Source organism: Eleginops maclovinus, chromosome 9 (genome assembly GCF_036324505.1).
Source record: "Eleginops maclovinus isolate JMC-PN-2008 ecotype Puerto Natales chromosome 9, JC_Emac_rtc_rv5, whole genome shotgun sequence".
In the NCBI taxonomy this organism is placed as follows: Eukaryota; Metazoa; Chordata; class Actinopteri; order Perciformes; family Eleginopidae; genus Eleginops; species Eleginops maclovinus.
Window position 1 is genome coordinate 7,618,421 of NC_086357.1, and position 23,082 is coordinate 7,641,502.

General features: G+C 40.4%; 2 protein-coding genes across 2 annotated transcripts in view; one reads left to right on the forward strand and one right to left on the reverse strand.

Annotated features, from left to right (window-relative positions):
- mast2 (microtubule associated serine/threonine kinase 2) overlaps nt 1-23,082 on the forward strand; it is a 175,671-nt gene that overhangs the window by 39,594 nt on the left and 112,995 nt on the right. The window lies entirely within an intron of this gene.
- Nucleotides 2,164-4,976, reverse strand: LOC134869261 (protein FAM200A-like). The gene is made up of 2 exons (XM_063890748.1): nt 2,726-4,976; nt 2,164-2,587 (listed from the first exon to the last, which is right to left on the reverse strand). Exon 1 carries the CDS (start codon nt 4,808-4,810, stop codon nt 2,729-2,731), a length of 2,082 nt encoding a protein of 693 aa, XP_063746818.1. The 5' UTR covers nt 4,811-4,976; the 3' UTR covers nt 2,164-2,587; nt 2,726-2,728.

Genomic DNA, 23,082 nt, shown 5'->3' on the forward strand with positions numbered 1-23,082 from the left:
ACAAAGGAGTGGACCATCAGAGGTCTCAAAATACTCTCAAAAGTGGATTTGAAAATATGACGAATTGCCACTACTTCTTCTTAAAGAAATAGTTCAGCATTTTGGGTTAGATTTACCACTTCCCATCCACATGAGAAGGTCTCAGTTCATATTTATCCCACAGTTTCAATGCTTACATTCACAGTCACATGTTGAGCCTTTCTTATGTTCCTCGTCTGCAGATGTGTTAACCAGCCTGAACAGCTTATAAACTCAAAAGATTAATCTCATAGTAAGCAGATCCTGACATATCAAGTCTGATCGAGGGATATAAAGTACTTGTTTTCAATATCTCGGTGGTCAGGGCAGTTTAACAACCTCAATTTCACTAGGACAAAACAGCCTAAATGAAATGAATCTGTCATTTATTTTGGCTCTTTTAAGTGACTCCAGCCAGCAGGAAATTGCAGCACGGATTGAAAAACAGAAAATATGATCTGCAGAGTTATTGTAGTTGAGCAAATAATCACAGGTTATTATATTTCTCAAGGGCACATTTAGTAATGTTTTCCTTTTTCTTGGCAGCCACGCTCTCTGCGCCGTTTCTCTCGGTCTCTGTTTCATTCACTCTCGCTCAGATTCTCGGTAAACAGAAGTACGTGCGCATCATATTTCAGTCTAGTGTTGTTCCTCAGGGTCACGGCTGTCAGAGTTTTTGTGTTTTGGCTTAAAGCTCCATCTCATGCTTTGAATTGACTTACATTATTGTGAGGGAAAAACACCTGAGCCCCTCTGGCTCATCTCCCTTCTTCTCTGGGTCATATTTTATGAAACACAGTATTGTGTTTCATCGAGGCGCATTTCAATAGGAACTTCTCTCTTTTTTTTCTAACTTTAACAGTTAATTGGAAAATGTTTTTTTTATCGTGTTTACAATTTACTTAGAAGGCCACAGTTCAGTGGCGGGCCGTGCATTTCACACCTAGGCCTTCTCTTAATGCCATCATTATGACGCCATGGCTTTAGAAACTATACATTTAGACAGAAACGCAGTATAACCGGGCGTTGCATCACCTTAACATAGTCAAGTACAACAGAGTTATATTAATATTTCCGAAGCATGTATAATGAATACATCAGCATTTACAGTCCATAATCAGATTATCTGACAAACCGCTCCTTGACACCTGTGTCTGTCACATAACGCAGAACAAGTGCCAGCTGTGCTACATTACCCACATCTGACGTCTCGTCCACCATAACAGCGACAAAGGGTGCTTTTTTAATCTTCATTTTGATCTCTTCTCCCATCACTTCAGCAATAGCATAAATCAGGTCGTTTTGTATTTTGCCTGACGTCCCAGTAAACATGTTGTTTGTGTACAGGTGGTAATGCAAATCTGTGTTGTTCTCAGCAAGAAAAGAAAGAAGCTCCACGTAGTTTCCTCTGTTTCTGGACTCGGCGCTTTCATCGTGTCCCCTAAATGAAAGTTCCTGTTTACCCAAAAACAGGACACGATCAATCAGTCTTTCAATATTTCCCTATTTTTGTTCACCCTTTCGTTGTGGAGCTCCGTTTCCCTGCGCACTTGTTCGTTGAGCTGTAGATCCACTCGGGTGTCCCCAAAGGTTTTCAAAAGCACCAGTGCTTCCAAGTGCCCAGCTGTGCTTTGGTGTCTCGTTGCTGCCTTGGTTAGACAACTCAAGTTTGCAAATTTAGTGTGGCTCCAAACACCAAATCGATCAGTTGCAAATACCAGGCATTCCCGGCAGTACAATTTGCAGTGCCTCTCGGAGGCTTTGAGCCAGGGGTACCGCTCGTAGTTTCCCTGCTGTGCTAGGCTCGCTAGCGTTGGAGTTGGTCGTTCCCTTTTCAAGATGTGTAGCTTTACTTGAAAAGTTCGTTTTGAAAATGGCGTTGTAATTATATCTTCTACCAAATTGATCTCTTCTTCTCCTTCAGCCATTGTGGGTTGAAAAAAATAGCTTGTAGAAATCTACACAAATTAGCTCGCTCAAGTTCTAGTTCTGTTTGCTAGCTTTGCCCATAGACTGTATGGCTCTGCCTACTGCCTAGCTCTGCCTCTCAATAGTGCGTATCCAATCAGAAGATGTGCACGTGCTAACGTTAGCGTACGCCTGCTAGCTGGCCCGTTGTCGCCACCTCGAAATCTAATTCAGGGGTTTTCAACTGGTTTTGTCCCAGGGACCACCATTCGGACTAGAAAGCAATCCGCGGCCCACTGATGTGCCTGCGCGTGCGCGTGTGTATTTGGTGTTACATGCATAGCTCAATGCATGAAACATGAAAGAGAGGCCACGCAGATTTTATAATAATAAAAGTAGATTTATTAAATTAAATTAAATTAAAGATTATTTTAAAGAAAGAATAAAGAATAATAAAGTGTTGTGCAATTCAGTATTGGGAAAAGTAACTAAAAATGTCATGCAAAGTCAGTCTAGGTGTGTGACAAAACAACAACGGAGAACAAAAATCCAACAACACCGGAGAACCAAAATCCAACAAATGAAGACCAAGGCAGCCTCAACTGCTGGCTGGTCAGGGCTTTTATAACCCAGCCAGGACAGACCTGTCACCAATCACCTGCTGTAGAGACAGAGAGATTGAGAAAAGCAGAGAGAGATTGAGAAAAGCAGGGAGAGAGAACAGGCTTACCATTAACACAGGGCGGGGCCTAAACCCGCCAGGGTCGTAACAGTGAAAACATGGGAGAATTAGGCCTACCTGTCAGTGTGATATCTGGGCGTGGTGAAGTCCACACAGCCTGTCTATTCGTGGCGAAATGGTAGACAGAGACAGTCTCATGTCATTCTCTGGATCAAGCCTAGCCCTGTACTTATTCTTTAAGTACGCCAGTGTAGAAAAACCACTCTCACACAGGTATGTGGTTGGAAAGGGCAAAAGACACCTCATTGCTTTTGCAGCAAGCTGTGGAAATTCTGTCTGGCAACTTATCCAGAATTTAACAAGGGGCTGTGTGTCGTACATATGCCTCCTGACAGAGTCTGTGGACATCTCAATCAGCTTATCCTCTTCCACAGCCGTCAGACTTGACCCTACTGATGCATCGTCACTGAATGGGAGCAGGATCCACTTGCTGTCACGGCGCCACTCTTCCGAATCAGTGAAGTACTTTGCGAATTGACGCACAAGCTTCCTCAAATGCTCACATATAGTGTCGTTGATGTCAGTGCTGTCAGGGTATTCCTCAACTGAAGGAAACATCGCCAAGTTATTGCTCTCCACTCGTTCGATCCACTTTGACATTTTTTTCACAAATGCGTCGAGCTTCTCGTAGAGCTGCATGACGTTTGCATCTCTCCCTTGCATGGAGCTGTTCAACTTGTTCAGCTCTGCAAAAACATCTGTGAGGTACGCCAGCTTAGTTAACCAGTAACTATCGTTGAAATTGGAAGCCAGATCAGAATGCTTCTCGCACAAGAACTCGTAGATAGCTCCGCGTAGTTCAAACACACGGGCGAGCACAGCGCCGCGAGACAGCCAACGCACCTCTGAATGATAAAGGAGAGAGCTGTGTTCACTTCCCAAGTCATGGCATAGGGATGAAAACAGGCGTGTATTCAATGCGTTTCGTTTTATGAAGTTGACCGTCTTGACAACGACATCAAACACACCACTGAGCTCAACACTGAGATCTTTGGAGGCGAGAGCCTCTCTATGAATCAGGCAGTGTGTCCAAATTACCCCCGGAGCCACCCTCCTTACATGCGCAAACAGTCCAGTCTTGCTGCCACTCATGGCTCGGGCCCCATCGCTGCATAATGCAACGCACCTCTGCCACGAGATATTGTGCTCCGTGAAAAAATCGTCCAGTGCTTTAAATATTTCTACACCGGTAGTTCGCCCGGGCAGTGGTTTGCAAAAAAGAAATTCCTCGCACATAGTGCCACTGTCCTCGTATCGCACAAATGTTAACAGTTGCGCATCATTAGTAACATCTGTCGTCTCGTCGATTTGAAGGGAAAACAGAACTGTCTGAAGTTTTGCCATCAGCTGGTCTTTGACATCATTTGCCATTTCCCCAATTCGTCTTCCGATTGTGTTGTCTGACAACGGAATAGTTTTTAATTTGTTGGCACATTCTTCGCTTACCATAGCTCTGCACATATCTATGGCTGCTGGCAATATAAGCTGCTCTGCAATGGTATGGGGCTTCTTACTTTTTGCAACCCTGAGAGCGACCAGATACGATGCTTTCAGTGCGTTTTCATTTATTTTTGCACTCTTCCTCATGGTAGCCTGCTGTCCTTTGAAATCACGCAACATCTGTTGCATGTACTCAACGGGTTTGGCCTTCAAGTGGACGTGATGCGTCTCCATATGCCGCGTAAGTTTCGACGGCTTCATAGCTTCATTACAGAGAATTGTTGAACATACGAAACACAGTGGTACCTCCTCTCCTGCTCTGTCTGTCGTCACTGTGAATCCATATTTAACATATTCCTCATTGTATTTTCTTTTTCGTCTTTTTTGCGAAGTTGACGCTTCGGAAGCCTGTCCTTGCCCTATCGTGGCGGCCTGTCCCTCTGTCGTGGCAGCCTGACCCTCTGTCATGGCAGCCTGTCCCTCTGGCACTTTCCTCACTACAAAACGATCCATTGGTGCTAGATATATAGCTAGACTAGTACATATGTAACAAATGTTTGCTGTACTACAACCTATCTTAAAATACTCTCGTCGGCTATGCTTATAAATGTGTGTCAACTTTGCTCGCAAGACTGTACGTAATGAATAATAAGTGAGGTTAGCGACGCAACTCATTACCATTAGCGAATCACAGGCTACCATAGACTGGATAGGCGCAAGGCTACATTCTGTCAGCTTGAATTTCCTTTATATTATTTTAAACATATTTTTCACGATATGTAACGGTATTCTGGAAATGTGTTGAAATATCAAAGCGAATTTATATTAAAAAAAAACAATGGTGAACTGATCAACATAGGCTCTTGTCACGGACCACATGCAATGCCGCCGCGGACCACCAGGGGTCCGCGGACCGCCGGTTGAAAACCCCTGATCTAATTGGTTAACGCCACAATTTTGTTTGCGTTCACTTTAAGCTACAGCCGCCCGCAACTGTTGATTCTGAAGGCCTAAGGGCAGATTTCTTTGACCCTAGCAACACATTATGGCTGAAATATGATTGGATAAAAGCTCTAACATAAAGGCCAGCCCTCCAAATCTCGTTCTGAGGCTGGAAGCAGCGCAGCCAAGACGAACGCTATAAAATGAAGAGAATAGACTATGGGGAATAATTTAATACGTATTTGTGGAAAAAATATATCAAAATTTAATTTATATTCTGATGATGTTTAGGCCAGCAGAGAAGGCCTTGCTGGCCCTGACGGCCCACCACTGCCACAGTTTATCTTATCTTGGGGCTGCTGTCCTAATTGTTACCATTACATTTTTATAGTATGGATGACATGGTATGGAGGAAAACTATATTTGGATTTTAATGAACCTGCTGCAGTAAAAATACAGTTCTATAGGAACCCTGGTGCTTGGATACACTACCACTTTTGAGGTTTTGTTAGCCGCCAAAATCAACCCAAAAATATATATAGTTCCTTACAGTAAGTAAAATAATATTTAGGCAAAAATGGCAGAAAATGCTGTTTTCAGATTCTCAAATATGAACATTACCGGCTTTTCTCTGTTTTATATCATATTAGACTGAAGGTTTTTGGGCTTGACAAAACAAGACATCACCTCACACTTTGATGAACTTGGATGGAGATTTTTCATTCTTCTGTGATTTTACAAACCAAACTTTTAACTCGTTATTCTAGAAAAGATTTACCGATAATCGAAAAAGAAACTGTAGTTGCAGCATCAAGGAGCTTTAGCGTTATATATGTAATTGTAATATGTTAACAAATTACATTTCATTATATTAGGTTAGTTAAAAGCAATACTATTGAGTTAAAATAAAAATGAAAAAATAGGTTCAACTCAATATTAGTGCTTTCAACTAAACTAATATAGTTATGCAAAATCTGTGGACATAATACATTTAATTAAAGTCAACACATATACAGTACAAACTGAAACATTTCCTTGCCCTAGAATGACATCACTTATAAACTCTTAAATGCTCTGTAGGAAGAAGATTAGTGTTTGATAATGTGGTCCGCTCTGTGTGGTGGATTAAAAAGTGTGCACCTATAGGGTGTGAGTGTGCAGAAGACTTCCTTCCTCAGGGTCCATCCATCCATGCGTGTGTGTGTTGTCAGCACCTGTGCTGCTAATGTGTCCCTGTGTATGGTTATTAAGTTAAATTAATGGAGCTCATGCAGTGTGTGTTGGGTTGAATATTAGTGGACGTCCAGATGGTGTTTATCTCTCTAATGGACAAGGGTCTGCTCGCTCCTGTTTTCTCTCTATGTCACACTTTAAGTGTTTGTGTGTGTGTGTTCCCTGACTAACCAAGTGTTGCCTGGTAACCCCTGAGAGTACCAGGTGTCGCGAGTGTCCTGAAACCTGGACCGTATATGGACTCCCGCAGTATTTGAAAGAGAAAGATCTTTTTTCTTTGTCAGTGAGTGTCTTTGAGAGCTCACTTCTCTTTTTCAGCAGAGCAGCATCATTCAATGAAGTGGTGAAACTCTCGCAGACACAAACAATCAGATTAACATTTTATTAGCATTTGTTTTGCAGGGTAAAAGAAATGAAAGACGGCAGAAAGGGGAATACAGGGCTGTGGATGAAAGCAGAGTGCTGCTGTATTGTTGCAGCTCGTGTTCGGGCACATCATTAAACTCAGAGAGACTCTCCAGACTCATGAGAGTCTGAGACGAGCAGATTCAGGTGATACAAAAAGTTCTCTCCTGTTTTTATTCACTGTCAGACTTTCCTCACACTTCACATCCTGAGAATGTTTTTTACCTCAAGTGAATAGTTTAGTTTTGGGGGGGATAAATAAATCCTGCAATCTGATCACCCTAATAAATTCTCACAAACCCATACATGTGTTTTTTTAATCTATTTAACTTTTTATTTCTTTTATTATTTCCCTCTGCCATACATGTTTTTGCAAATAGTTATATATACCTTAATCAGGTAAACAGATATATCTTTGTATTTCTCAAAGGTATTGTTGCATATTTTTCTTGTATTATGTATTCTTAAATGTTAAAGGGATCCTATTCTGCTCATTTTCAGGTTCATTGTTGTGTTTTGTGTCTCTACTGTGACATGTTTCCATACTTTAATGTTCAAAAAGCTCTTTATTTTTCTCATACTGCCTGTACTGCAGCACCTCTTTTCACCCTCTGTCTGAAACCAGAGCCCAGTCTGCTCTGATTGGTTAGCTGACCGGCTCTGTCGTGATCGGGTCAACCACCAGTGATGTCCCACGCTTATCATGCAAAATGTTTTGGAGCACTAGCCAATAGAAGCGCGATTGTTACAAAGTGATGTCACTATGTCACAGAAGTAAACAATGGAGTCTAATGGAGGCGTTTCAGGTGGGGCGGGGGGGAGTGTGTGGGTGAGAAACTTTGGGATTTTCGCCTTTGCAGACGATTTACAATTCCTACATAAGAAAGGGAAGACCCAGAAAATAATAATAGGGCCTCTTCAAACATTCATCACCACCCTGAAGCAGTGTAGATAGATACAGTGGGGCAAAAAAGTATTTAGTCAGCCATCAATTGTGCAAGTTCTCCCATTTAAAAAGATGAGAGATGCCTGTAATTTTCATCATAGGTATACCTCAACTATGAGAGACTAAATGAGAAAAAAAATCCAGGAAATCACATTGTAGGATTTTTAATGAATTCATTGGTAAATTCCTCGGTAAAATAAGTATTTGGTCACCTACAAACAAGCAAGATTTCTGGCTCTCACAGACCTGTAACTTCTTCTTTAAGAGGCTCCTCTGTCCTCCACTCGTTACCTGTATTAATGGCACCTTTTTGAACTCGTTATCAGTATAAAAGACACCTGTCCACAACCTCAAACAGTCATACTCCAAACTCCACTATGGCCAAGACCAAAGAGCTGTCAAAGGAGACCAGAGACAAAATTGTAGACCTGCACCAGGCTGGGAAAACTGAATCTGCAATAGGTAAGCAGCTTGGTGTGAAGAAATCAACTGTGGGAGCAATTATTAGAAAATGGAAGACATACAAGACCACTGCTAATCTCCCTCGATCTGGGGCTCCACGCAAGATCTCACCCCGTGGGGTCAAAATGATCACAAGAACGGTGAGCAAAAATCCCAGAACCACACGGGGGGACCTAGTGAATGACCTGCAGAGAGCTGGGACCAAAGTAACAGAGGCTACCATCAGTAACACACTACGCCGCCAGGGACTTAAATCCTGCAGTTCCAGACGTGTCCCCCTGCTTAAGCCAGTACATGTCCAGGCCCGCCTGAAGTTTGCTAGAGGGCATTTGGATGATCCAGAAGAGGATTGGGAGAATGTCATATGGTCAGATGAAACCAAAATAGAACTTTTTGGTAAAAACTCAACTCGTCGTGTTTGGAGGAGAACGAATGCAGAGTTGCATCCAAAGAACACCATACCTACTGTGAAGCATGGGGGTGGAAACATCATGCTTTGGGGCTGTTTTTCTGCAAAGGGACCAGGACGACTGATCCGTGTAAAGGAAAGAATGAATGGGGCCATGTATCGTGAGATTTTGAGTGAAAACCTCCTTCCATCAGCAAGGGCACTGAAGATGAAGCGTGGCTACGGTCTTTCAGCATGACCATGATCCCAAACACACCGCCAGGGCAACGAAGGAGTGGCTTCGTAAGAAGCATTTCAAGGTCCTGGAGTGGCCTAGCCAGTCTCCAGATCTCAACCCCATAGAAAATCTTTGGAAGGAGTTGAAAGTCCGTGTTGCCCAGCGACAGCCCCAAAACATCACTGCTTTAGAGGAGATCTGCATGGAGGAATGGGCCAAAATACCAGCAACAGTGTGTGGAAACCTTGTGAAGACTTACAGAAAACGTTTGACCTCTGTCATTGCCAACAAAGGGTATATAACAAAGTATTGAGATGAACTTTTGTTATTGACCAAATACTTATTTTCCACAATAATTTGAAAATTAATTCATTAAAAATCCTACAATGTGATTTCCTGGATTTTTTTTTCTCATTCTGTCTCTCATAGTTGAGGTATACCTATGATGAAAATTACAGGCCTCTCTCATCTTTTTAAATGGGAGAACTTGCACAATTGGTGGCTGACTAAATACTTTTTTGCCCCACTGTATGTTTTGTCACATTGTTTGTATTTAAATAATGTATATTTGAGGTTTATACGTTGCATGGTTAGGCTACATCTTCTGTATTCCTTTGCTGCTTTCATAGCAGAAAAACAAGACCAAGTGTTTTATGCAATAAGTACATTATTGCACGCAAAGGGATAAATGAAGCCTGGATAAAGCGGTGCTCCGTTAAATAGCGTGCAGGCACTCCTCTGGGAGCTACACCTGCTGTGTGCAGACGTCAGGCCTCAGCCTCCGTGCCGTTTCCCTCCATCATGGTGTGTTGGAGCTGTGCAGGAGCGGGCTGACGCACCTGCCACTTAAATATACATGACAACACGCTGAATAATTACTGCACTCAGACCAAGTCCCTCGCCGTGACTGACGAGACAAAGACCCAGACTACTGGTTAAACGGCTCGCCATATTTTCACAGGATGGAATGAGATGAATCACTGCATACGCTGAGGGGGAACATGTAGTCCTGTACCAATTGAGATACTGCTATGCTAAGATTCTGAATTGATGCACAACTTCCAGAACCATGTTGATTTAAAAAAACAACACTTTTTTACTACAAAATAACTAAGAACATCATTTTGTGTTTTCCTTAAACAAAAATCACACACATTACCTCTTCAGTTTCAGTTTTGTGTGGACTTTAATTTCGAAATTGACAAGTTTTTAGAAGCAAGCCTAAGCCTAACAAATGTATTTATGTAACAGGTATTATTTACATTGTTTCTTATAACTTCAACTTGTTGAAGATCTTAACAATTTAAAATAAATGTGAAACATGGCTGTTGAAAGTTTGATTTTGGTGGATGTTGCTGCATGAGTAGAAAGACCCAGCCTCTGATGTCCTTCTGCTCTATTACCCGCAGTGCGTATAAAGTTCTGTATTGTAGTTCAATCTGGAGCAAAGTGGCTAAACAAGCCCAATACACAATCTCATGTGTTCCTTTGCAGCATTTTGTCATTGTTGCTCCTTTTGAAAAGCACAGTGCCAGAGTAGAAGTGCTTTCAGGGCAGCCTCTGTGGCGATGACTCATGCTGAAGGTTGGACTCTCTCAGAGGAACACAAAGAGAGCAGGGTGTGTGTGTGCTTCTGTGTTTCCATCAGCTTATTTTCCTGTCGCATATCTACATGATGTCTGTCCTGCTTATATTTACATTCACTTGACTCACACACACATACACACACACTTCTTCATCTTGCCGCAGGCTGTCAGTTGTCCTTGTCATGGGTATGATTCATAGCTGTGTTCCTGTACTATTCTTGCTTCACCTGCGGAGAAACAGCAGGACGTGCCTGCCCATCTCCTTTCACTGCGCACTCGGTATACCATACAGTGTACCGTGTACACACACAGAGTGGACATTTGACATTTGTCAACTCCACTGTTGATCTTTTCTTCTGTTCTTTGATGATAATGTGTCTTTTATTGTCTTAAAACTCCTGTTCTTACACTAGTGTATGATTAGGCAGTTTTCAAGCCAACTACTCTACCCCACACCTAGATAAACACATTCTCAGTTACGTTCTTTGTTCAAACACTTCTATAAAATGTTCTTCATACTTTATAGGCATGCAACTTCAGTCTGTAAGGTCTAACTGAAAAAAAAAACCTCGGTCTGTTTAAGAGTGGAAGCATTAAACAAGACAGAAGGCATTTTGCCACGTAAAAGCAGTCATTGCTTTAAACAGATTTCCTCAAAATAGCCTCACTGCACAAAAAAGGCTTAGCTTGGAATGAAATTTGTGTTGCTAAGAGTACCAACCAGAAATGTGTTCTACAGATTTCTTTTTTAAATATAACTAACAGAGATTACATTGCACGGTCTCATTGGAACTGCTTCCTACTTAAGAAATACTATCAATAAAAGCCATTGACATGACCTACTGTGGATCCTCCAGTTTAAGTTATTTTTGTGGACTAACCCCGTGAAGCAACAAAGCTTACCATGGGATGTATAAGAACTAGTATAGTAGGAAGTTGAGCTTCCTCTCTTGTTCATGCTCAGATTGAACTGTTGAATGCACTGATCTAGAAAATGGAGAAGTGCGCTTTTCCCATATTTTCATATATAATCCCCTTATTCAAAATGACCTGATATAACCCTGTGCTGCATAGGCTTTCTTTCCTTTTTATCTTCTCTTTTGCCGTCAAGTTTGCTATTACTTTTTATTCAAATTTCTCTGTATCTCTGTGGTGTTGCTTCCACTTTCTTCATTCCCATTCTTACTCTTCTTTCAGCTTTCATTTTCTCTTTCTTCTGCTCCCTGCTTTCATCTCGTTATTCTCTTTAAGTTGAGTAGGAGAGGCTTAAACTTAAGAGGACTCACTCAATGTGTTAGTGGAGTAAAGAAAGCACAGAGTGGACTGGAGCTGTTAGCGGAACAGTAACTGGTCCAGGTGAGAGTCGAGTCTGCTCAGCTGGGCTCAACACGACTGCAGGGTCCTTATTTGAACTTGTGCTCCTCTGTAAAAAGGAGACACAGCAGAGAGTGCTTTCAGTAATAAGCAACTGCACTTTAGACTGTGGCTGTCTTAGAAGTCGCAACAGAGTTTTTTGTAATGGTGTATTCTATTCAGGGCAATTTCCTGAATCCTCTGGAAAAGTCAGGGAATATAACTCCCGCTACACAATCATAACACGGATGGATCACAATTTAATGATATCCTTTATGATCTTGACATTAAATCATGTTGTTACAACATTTTGCTGTTGAGAAAGGCATTAAACGTATTGTGTATGTATCATTATTCTTTATTATGTACCCCATGTTTTAGAGACTGCTCTCGCAAACATAGGCACTGACAAACTGTTATTCCGAATGCAATTAAACCCAGTAAAACCAATTTGTTGCAAAATCCGAAATGTACGTTTAAAAGGTTTATGACAATCATATGATAGTTTTTAATTGCCCCAACCAACAACTCAAATGCCATTTAACACAACCAAAGAGTTAGCCACTGCCATAAAAACAAATAAGACATGTATTAAATTATAGCACAAACATTAACAGCCAGGTGCAAAATGCAGCAATAACTTAAGTTCAGAAACAAATACAGATTTGAACTTTGGCTAGCAAAGAACTAGTTATTTAGAAAAACATACACACACAGCTGTGTGTCATCAGTGTAACAGTGGTTGTGAAGAATCAAGCAGAAACATGTATAACTAAACAGAAGCAGTCCCACAATGCTTCTCCGAGGAACTCCATAATCAACATTATGTATCTTTGATTCATGAGTATGAAAAGCAACACAACATAACCAACACTTCTTTAGGTCTGATGATCAATGTGTCAAATGCAGAACTTAGACAAATGTATTTTATGATAGTTATTTTTGGAAATTGACATTTTTGTTACTGTTTCTGTCAGCTTTTTGTCCGATTTAGCATTGAGATGGTACTCTTGCTGTCGGGGAAAAAGTGAAATGTGTCTTCTGTTGAGTGTCAGCAGGGTTTTGTTTGTATGTGAAGGGCAGAGGGGAAGCTGGGAGAGTTACAAGTCTGACCTCCCATCTAACAGCTCTCACCTCAGCAGGCAAGCGATTCAACAAGTCCAGTAGTGCATTCTGTGATGAGATGGAAATGATTATGCAGGAGGAGGGATGGAGGGGAAAAGAGCAGCACCGTGATGGACAGAATAAATAAATCATGGCAGAATATAATAACAAAACTAACACAAGGTTAGAGGAGGCGAGAGCAGTGGAGATGGATGAATTTAGAGATGAGTGAAGTGAAAAAGCGCTGTTTGGCCTTTTGTATCTGCAGAGGAAGTTTAATCATTTAAATAAATGATGCATTGAATAATTATCCTTGTTTAAAGAAGATTATACAAGTATCAAGGTTCTTTTCTATGAAATTTTAAATATAATTTTAACAACCATTAACACTCCTCACATGGTTCATTTCTTGAAAATAATAATATATATCTGGAATTTAAGATTACCCTGATTAAAGGATGACTCCTCCTTTAACAGCATTTTTAAGACTATACACTTTCCTTAACCATACCTTTCTGGCTAAGAATGCTTTACACCTTTTTTTCACTCCTAAAACTTAATTATAAAATACTCCCAATGAAGCAAAATGTAATGCCACATTAATGGGACGTTTTTTCCCCCATCTCTTTAGCAAAGTGTTTTGAAGGTTTATATTGTTGTAGCTGAAAAAAAAGTTACATGAGTTGTAAAAATCCCCATATGACATCCTGAATGCCGTTAGGACTAATCAATGGGATTGTTCTTGTGGAATGGCTAGGAATGAAATGGCTTTGAAAAATTACTTCAAATTTGATAAAATGTTGACAATAGAAGTGACTGACCTGACACAGGTTTAAAAAGAGGTCTTCCTAGAGTACCTTTACTGCAAATGACTTTGAAACTTTTGTCAAGGCTGTATCCGCTTTAAGGTCCTATTTTTCCGTTTTATGAGCCTACTCTTAATGTGGTCCTTAATTACAAGATTTAAATAGGTTCATGAATAATTGAACCATGCTAGCGGTCTTGCATAATAAAAGCTCTTTATAAAACCCAGCAGGAGTTTTGCGGGGAATTGATTTCATAACAAACAGTCCCATTTTTCAGGTTTAAGCTTCTGTGCTGTGCAACTGTGCAGCCCCTGGGCTCTATCGGCTGCCTGGCTCTCCTCGTTTGTCATCCCCGCAACCTTTACAGTTTTTCCTCACGGTGACAGACTTTAATTGAGTGAAATTGTGGGGAGTGTATTCACCAGTGCAGGGGCCCTCGAGTCTCTGGTCAGCTGCCTGCTGAACCTGTAATTACCAGCAGCCTCCTCTGCATATCTGCCAGCATATCTTCATTAAGTCTCTTAAATCTGTTCCCCATCACTCACTTGTTCTGGCCTCATTTACCTACACTTTCCTTTTCATATGCCTCCTTTTTTTCCACCTTCTCTTTTTTTTCTTTACACTTTGGGTTCCACCTACCACCCTATTAACTGCAAAGAGCTTTTAGCCTTCCAGTCAAGCATGGGAAAGTAGAGCTTTGGATGGATACACACACCTAAGTGTTTTTTTTCCCCAGTGTGTGCACATATGAACATATTAACCTGACTCGAAAACAAGCCCTGCAGATGTTCCATTACTTTGCACCTAATGGGAAGGTGTCAGATGGGTTTATTTTTTAAGTCATTTTCCTATTTTCTTCCATTTTGTTTAGACTATTCTGGCTAATTACATCCTGCCTGCACATGACAATCATCTGCAGAAACACACCAGAATTAAGTTCATTTGCTTCCACTTGATTTTTGACTATATTGAGTTAATTACCTGCCAATACACACTCACACTCACACACAGAAAAAGTCACCTCCTGCGGTGAGATCCAGCATGACTGACTGCAGACAGCAATTAGGGACAGACCATGATAAATGAAGTGTCTGCATGCGATCAGTGCACATTTGAAATGCACTGAGGGGAAAACAAAGCACACCATCAGGCGTGGCTCCAGGCAACTCATTCCTCTGAAGTAATTAGCCAGCATTAAGAGGTTTATTTTCTCTCAGTTTTTAATAGATGAGAAGTGGAAATTAGAGCAAGGAAAAGTATACCATTTGTTCTGCCCTTTTGCCGTCTGAAGCGTGGTGACATGCATTTAAATGAGAATAGATAAATGTGGATGAGACCTGAATCCTAACTACTACAAGTTTCTCTAATATTACATTCGAAAGGCCATTCACTAATCGCCCCATAGCTGAATAAAGATTATAGTTTTGGTAACCATTAACACTTACAGATCCAGCTAACAAATGTATGCAAACCTGTGTGGCGTTCATGAGGAATACAAAGCCCTAATCCAAAAAATTCATCTATCACAATAGTTAGAATAGAGTTTAATTTGATTGTTGATTAACATGATGTATAATATTTTCTAATAAGGTGGTCTATACATTTTTCTTAAACTAACTTGTTCTTTCAGTCCAAAAACAAAAATGATTCTTGATTTCAAACAATTGTTTAAACATTTTTAACATTAAGATGTTGATTTGCATAATGATTCGTGAGCATTAAAGAGGCCCTGTTATGCTTTTTGGGGTTTTCCCTGTTCTATAGTGTGTTATATAGGTCTTTGTGCATAAAATACAAATATAAACCTGTACATGAGCGCAATATGTTTGCTTTAAATACATTACCTTTGCTTTACAATGAGCTAAACCTTTTAAATACTACATCATTGTGTTTGTTAGGTAATGGCCCAGGTGCAGTAGACACAGGTGAGTTTTAAGTTTGCGGAAGATGGGTTGACTTTTTTCACCTTTCTGAAGATATTGTTGTTCAGATATACCTACAGACATACAAAGAAGGACACAGAGTCAGTTCTTAGCTTTGTCTCTGGCCGTTCCAGTGAAACTGCTCCTTCCTCTCTGTATCTGTGTTGTTCTCAGTGTCGTTAAGCAGTCCGTGTTAACAGTCTGCGCTGCAAAGCTCCTGCACACACACACAAACATATGAACACTCGTGCCCACGCATATAGTTGCCACGCATTGTCCGTGTCACCTTGGTAACTGCCAAGAGTTCAGAGATTCTGTGAATGTGTCTCTCTATGAGATGACTCACTTACCTCTTTCTTCCAGTTTCTGTTTCTCCTCCTGTTCGCTTTTGCTCTAAGCCTCCCGAACAGATCGATGGCTTCAGTGCCCCTCGGGTTTGATCGTTCCTGATTAACTTTGGGAGTGTGTTTGTGTTTCACCCTGAAAAATCTGTGTGTTTGTGTGTGCTGGCTTTATTTATTCCCTCACAGCAGATAAAAGCGGAGTGGAGATAAAATGTGGCTCTGCTCTCTGGAACCCCACAGGCGTCCGCTTTGGTCTCGCCAGTGTTTACTTCGACACAGTACACTGGTAAAGAAGAGGGAACACAGATGTACACACAGTTTCACATTGTTCACACAAACACTCTTCTAAAAGCCCAGAAGGTCCAAGCGAGTGTCCTTAGGAACTACATTTAATTTTCCCTCAACTTATCCAGTACGTTAGTTTTATTCATATATTTGGAACAAGAAGTCAGTACTGCTGTGTGTTTGTTTCTCACCAGCAACCCTCCAAAGCAGGAATCCTTTACCTAATTGACATTGCTATATCACATTGGTAAGCATAGGTGTGGAAAATGATAACCTTGCCCTTCAGAAGGATCTCCTAACAGATGAATCTGCTCATGCTTCATGTATTATGCATCTGTCTCCAACAACAACAGTGATACCAAGTGCTACTGACCAATCTTGTGAGATGTTACTGGAAGCTATGGTTTAGGTGTAAGTTCAGCAACATAAAGAGGCCAGTGTTCTAAACAACATTGCGACTCCTTAAAAAGGTTAGTTTCAATGCTAATCAGTTATATTAGAACTGAAGAGTATTTCTCCAAACGAAGAAGAGCAAAGAACATCACTGAAGACTTTCTCAATGGAAACTATTTTCCTGACCGGCTTGAGCAGGAATTTGATTGACGAATGATTCATCCAATCGCCTTCCAGGTATATTTTGAAAGTGCCAGCCCTTTTCCAAACTGTTTCCATTGATTACTTTCTGAGATGGCTTGATGTTAACAAACCATCTGGCACATCATCATAATCCAGCATGACTCTGGTAAAATGTACTTTAAATTATGAAACAGGCAGTTGCTTTACTTTACAAAATAATTGTTGAGACATTTAGTTTGTAAACACTTACAATAGATAATATAAGCATGTTTCCATATTTGAAGGAATGGAGCGAAATGGAAGGATAGATTTATATCTTATGTCACTTTAGCTCTGTTTTGTGCTGTGTTGTTTGCTTATTACCTGCATATCTTTGTTAATAGTTCTGATCATTTGTGTTATTTTTACTTTACATTATATTTGAATTAGACACTTATCTGCAGACTACAACATTTGGGTGTTTCCTCATCGTCATTCTTATTGTGTTGCGTGAGTAAACCACATACCACAAAACAATTAGACTGTACAACACCTCTTCATGTGATATCAAACACAGTACACACAAAATACAATACACTTTTACTATATTTTCATGTTGACAAAATATATCAAGTAGATAGTAGACAGTAATATACAGTAGTGCGAGCTAACAGCATGTGTACTGTTTGGTTTTGACATTTGAGGCGGCACCAAGATCAAATTCCTGGACTGCAAATGAGTTCACATTTAATCCTAAAAACAAAACTGTTAGGGCGGACTGCCTAGGGTCCAAACAAGGTCTTTCATCAGAATCAGAAACAGGTTTGTTGCCAGGTAGGTTAACACATGGTGCATACATAAACACAGTTAAAGAAGACAACACAAAGGAAAAATACATACAAACAATTGATATTATCTGTTAAGATATAGAAACATTATTTACATGAAATCTAGATATACTACAAAACTATGTCCAGTGTATAATTGCAAAATATAATACAATACAATTCAATATGTTCAGTATTGTTATTAAAAGTACTGGCGATACTTAAAAGAACAAGTCATTTCCATAGTGTGCGTTAATGTATAGAGAGGCTGAAGGCTAGTGTCGGGGGGGTCCTGGGCCTTGTCAATGAGGCTGGTAGCAGACGGGAAGAAACTGTTCAGGTAATCAGCTCGGGTGTAAAAACCTCCTTCATCTTCAGATGAGAATGTGGAGTTTGTATCGCCGGTTATTGTTGGAGAAGTTTCTTTTCTGCAGAAACAAAGACATTGTTTCTGCCGGTTTCTCTCAGATTCCCTGGAGAACAATAACGCCACTGTGGCTGGTGACGGATGTTTGCTGTAGGGGCGGTCCACTCAAGAGATTAGCACATTCACAGCTCTGTCTGTTTTTCAGATTCTCTGTCTGAAAAACTTTCTACAGTGATGCAGTTCTCCGTCTGAAAATAGTATACGTGACTGGAATTGTACATAATGTTGGTGTACGGTTGTTTGTATGTTAGTGAAAACCCAATGACCTCACTTCTTTCCCTCCTTCCAAATCTCTCTCTCTCTCTCTCTCACACACACACACACACACACACACACACACACACACACACACACACACACACACACACACACACACACACACTTATTGATCTCACACAAGTCCTATCCTTCAATCCAGACTCACTCAGGCAGCTCTCAGTGGTTAGTGTTTTATTTATTTTGACTACACACACACACACACACACACACACACACACACACACACACACACACACACACACACACACACACACACTTCGGTAAGCGGACCTGCCACAGTGGCTGAGACATTGATTGACAGGTGGACTGATTGCGTGCTGGGATTGATTAGTGAGGTCTAGTGAGGCGGAACTTCCTCGTGTCAATCAGAACAGGAAGTGGAACATGTCTTTTTGTCATTGCACTGGATTTCATTGCCGTTTGCCTCGATGTGCCATTTTCTTAAATGAAACTAAATGCATTTATGTCAATAGATATTTAGAATAAGTCATTTAGAATAAGGTCTTACAATTGTGACCTAGTTCTACTGAAAGTTAAAACTAGTAGTGTGAAAGAAACCATAAATAAGCCAGCAGGGATTTAGATATTGAACTAAGACTGTGTGTTTACTGTCCTCACACCCTAGGAGCTCTGGGTAATGATGTTTTGAACGCAGGGATGTTTTCTCTTTTCACTTTGAGGTGGGTGTTTTGCATGTTTGGTATCTCACACAGAGAGCAGAGTGTGACAGCTTTTACAATACACACATACACACACACACACACACACACACACACACACACACACACACACACACACACACACACTGTACACATAAATCCACACGCTAACAGTGCTCGGTCCCCCCGCAGAAACTCAGTAAGAGGTCGGACTCTTTGTCTTGCCCCTTTGCAAGTGTGCTTCTTATCTGCCTCTGGTTTACTTGTAAAAATAACTGTGTCTGTGTTTGAACTTCATAGGGGTCATTATTGTTGTGTACTTATTAGGGCTGTCAGTCGATTACAATAGTTAATCGCGATTAATCACAAATTAATCGCACATTATTTATCCGTTCTAAATGTTCCTTAAAAAGGATGTTTTTGTAGGTGGATAAATATGATTGCTTTATAATTAATCTTAAATTATGTTTATAATAAATAAACAATATTTATTATAAACATAATGTTATAATTATTATTAATTATAAATGATGTAATTATATTTATTCAAGACAGTAAACATCATTGTTATTGCAACAATCTGCGACGAAGTTATGAATTTTTTTTACAGTGGCGTCTCTCCAAGGCTCCTAAGATGGTCGTTTTGACTCTAGCAGAGCCTTATCCTCCACAGTGTTTACTGACCTACAGTCTGTAGCCACCATTTAGCTATTATGTTGTCCTCTGTGGGGTCTCTGTGCATCAGCGCTATGCTTGGTCAGCGAGTGATATTTTAAACTCGGCGTACTCCGGAGGAAACTTAATTCACGTACATATTACCTCGGTCTTTTCGAGAAAACCACCCGGCAGGGCTTTATAGCTCAACTTTCCATTCAAAAGTGACTTTTCTTTCTCCATTTGTAGTGTGTTTCTGCTGTGATCCACAACGTTACCATGGTTTCCTGATATTTTCTTAAACTACGGAGCTGGCCGAGGGCCACAGAAGGCACGCGCGTTAAAAAAAATAGTTCCATTAAAAGGGAGGTGCGTTAACGCCGTTAATAACACGTTTAACTGACAGCCTTAGTATTTATTTTTTCAGAAACATTTGATCTGTCAGCCGAAACCCTGGTCTGTCAGTGGAACCTTAATTTAAGCTTGTCTCACCACCAATTTATCGTGAACTACAAAGCATCTTCTTGTAAGGAAAGTCACTGTACACGTTGACATAAGACTAACAAAACTTGAAAAGTAGAATTTCATTGGAAAGGTATAAAAAAACTCAAATCTATAAACAAAAAATAAATCCCAATTAATCTGTGATTGTGATTCTTTCTACTTTACTACTTTGGGATTTTTCTGTCGGACATCCTTAGTCATTAGGGATACCGTTAACACTCATTTTTTACAGTTTGATCTGCATATTTGTTTAATCCCTTTTATCTTTACACCCTCTCATGTTTATCTACCAAACAGCTTAAATTTGTTCTGAAAAAAGAGTTTGTCTAGGCCTAAATCAAACTAAACTGTGGTCCAGTATCTCGAGCAGAACCATTTGAGATACGTTATGCAGCATTTCAATTAGAAACCAAAACTCACAAGAAAAAAAAAAAGAGCATTGGACCGTGGTGTTCAGACTCATCAATGTTACAAGGCCCTTTGAAAACACACACATATTGACATTTGCGTGGCTCAAACCAGATCAATAAGGCATTAAACAATTATTTGAATTGTTGCCTTTACAATTCTCTTGATCTCAAAGTAAATAGTTTGAAATAAGGAAACTCCAACACCCGGATGTTCACCATAAAGGGATGGAAATGGTCTTTTAGGGGGCTCAAAGAGAAGTAAAAACACTGGATATTTGTGCCAAACATACAACAGTTGTTTCTCCTATAGATGCAGGTGTATTAACTCGTGTTAATGTGCTGTTTGTGTGCTTCCAAACATTTGTATGATGAATCCAACCAATCATGTGGCTCAGGGATTATTGACAGCTGTTATTTGGAAACCTGCTTAACTAAGTTTTATTGGCTTGCTCCGCTTTATGTCTTGTAAGCATGCACGCACACACACACGCCCACACACTCACACACAAATGAATGGTCGTTAATTAGGAGAGTGAGCTATTGCTTCTCTAATGGCGCAGGGCGGAGACATTCTGCACTGAGGTGATGTATAGTTTTAGCTCTGATACTACCCACAAGTCTCCTCTGTTCTCAAACCTAATGCCCAACATCAATCACGCTAACTGGGTTACAGCACACTTTCTGTGGCTTCGGTTTCCTCCCGCTACCTTTCCTCTTTGTCTCTTTCTTGCCTCGCCTTCGGCCAGGTGCCTCCCAATTATGTGGGCCTGTGTTTTTTGTTATAGTCCCGGACTGTAGCGAGTTACTTTAGAGCTCAAAGTCTCCATTAACAGCCACAGATCTGGGGGCAGTCAGATTCAGCAGATATGTGATCTCTATCGACTACTTTAGTTCAGGAGAAGATCCCATTACTGCCTCTTTCTGCGTGTATTCCTTTGTCTCACCCACTGCCTCTCGCTTCCCTCTCGGTGTATCTGGATATCTTTTCTCCTTGTATTATGTTCCCAGCAATCCATCACACCGCACATGTATCGATCCAAACTGGAGGTATTAGAATACACCTCTGTCTGAGTGCATGCATGCGTGTCTGATAGTGTATAATTTTAATATTAAAAAATCATCAACAAAAAAAGGTTTAATCTTAACAACCAAACATTACCAGTTTCCAGGGGCTATACACTAACACTACCCACCATAAAGCTACAGAAGATGTGCCTCCTCAAACAGTATTTCTTAGTTAGCAACGTTTCAAAATTCACTGATTCTACATTTATTCAGTCGGTTCTGGGCATTGCTATCCCTTGAGCGTACTGCTGTTTTATTTATCATCGCCAGCGGTTGGTATTCTAGCATTCTCACAGCAGGACCCTCAGACTTCCTGCTCTGCTGCACTCATGTCTTGCTGTGAGCTAATGTCACCAGATAAATAACTTCCCTCTGTGCCAACTTGAAGATCAGATCGTTATCTAAAAAATGTAAAAGAAACAAATAACAGGTTTGACATCGGGTAGGGAAAGTCTTTGTGTCCATCTCATATAATTGTCATTACACATATATTGTTTTTTGAATAACATCTATGTGCACCATAGCAGTAATCTTTTGACAGATTACCGTCTCGCTGTGAGCTAATGCTCTCGGCTTCCACTCGCTCACACAGCAGACACCCGAAGGTGTCCTGAATCCACAAGTAGTAATTTAAATACCACTTGAAACACACTTACTAGGTATCCATTTCTTACAGCTAATAGAGAGGACAAATTAGGGACAGAGGGACATTTTCCTGCATATAATGTTTTCTCTCTTAGGGATGCAGTGTATTCACTATTGGTGACGTACCTACATTCCCCCTGATAGTGCTACGTGTGTGCACCTTATCCTTGGCTTCTTTTTGCCCAGTAACAGTGCTAATGTTCGACAGTCACTTTAGCTAATACAGTGTGTGTTTGTGTGTGCTTTACCCAGAGAAGTCCACTCGACATCGATCACTCCTTTTCCTAATCAATAGCGACCTAAATACGGATCAGTTCCCAGAATCCAAGGACATCCTGGCTAACACACTCATATTTCCCTCAACAAAGCTACATGCTATCACCTTAGAGAAAAAAGTCACTGCGGGGAATATTATTGATGGAAATTGGACGCTTTGCCTTTAGCCGTATTTGTTTGTTTATTCTGCAGATTTAGAAACATATCCCTTTATCTCACTTAAATCTACACCTCAATTTACTTACTTACTACTTTACCCAACTTTCTGTCCACAGAAAACATAAACATCTTATGATTCTCAACCAAGTTCTGAAGGTTCTTTTTCTATGATTTTGAAGTGGGTTTAATAAAGTAGAAAATTGGAGATAACATTAACCTTGGGAAGTTGAAGCCACACTGAATAATATCAATAGGCTGTGTTATTCATGTCTTCAGATTCGATTGAGCTATAACCTGGAGAATGAAAATTATTTTTGACTCAAATTCCCCTCACTAAATGTCTTTGAAAACCTTGAAATGCCTGTCAAGTTTAAGTACGGTAGAACATCAATCAATGCAAAGTTTTCCTTTGCCGGCTGTTCAGCTTCAATAGTCTTTGTTTGGTTACTATAGTTTTCGTTTGCTCTTCACGTTCCTCTGTTGCTTCACTCCTAATAGCA

Bases quoted from the DNA above. Each gene is read 5' to 3' on its own strand.
- LOC134869261 (XM_063890748.1), bottom strand. From the start codon at position 4,810: ATGGTAGCCTGTGATTCGCTAATGGTAATGAGTTGCGTCGCTAACCTC.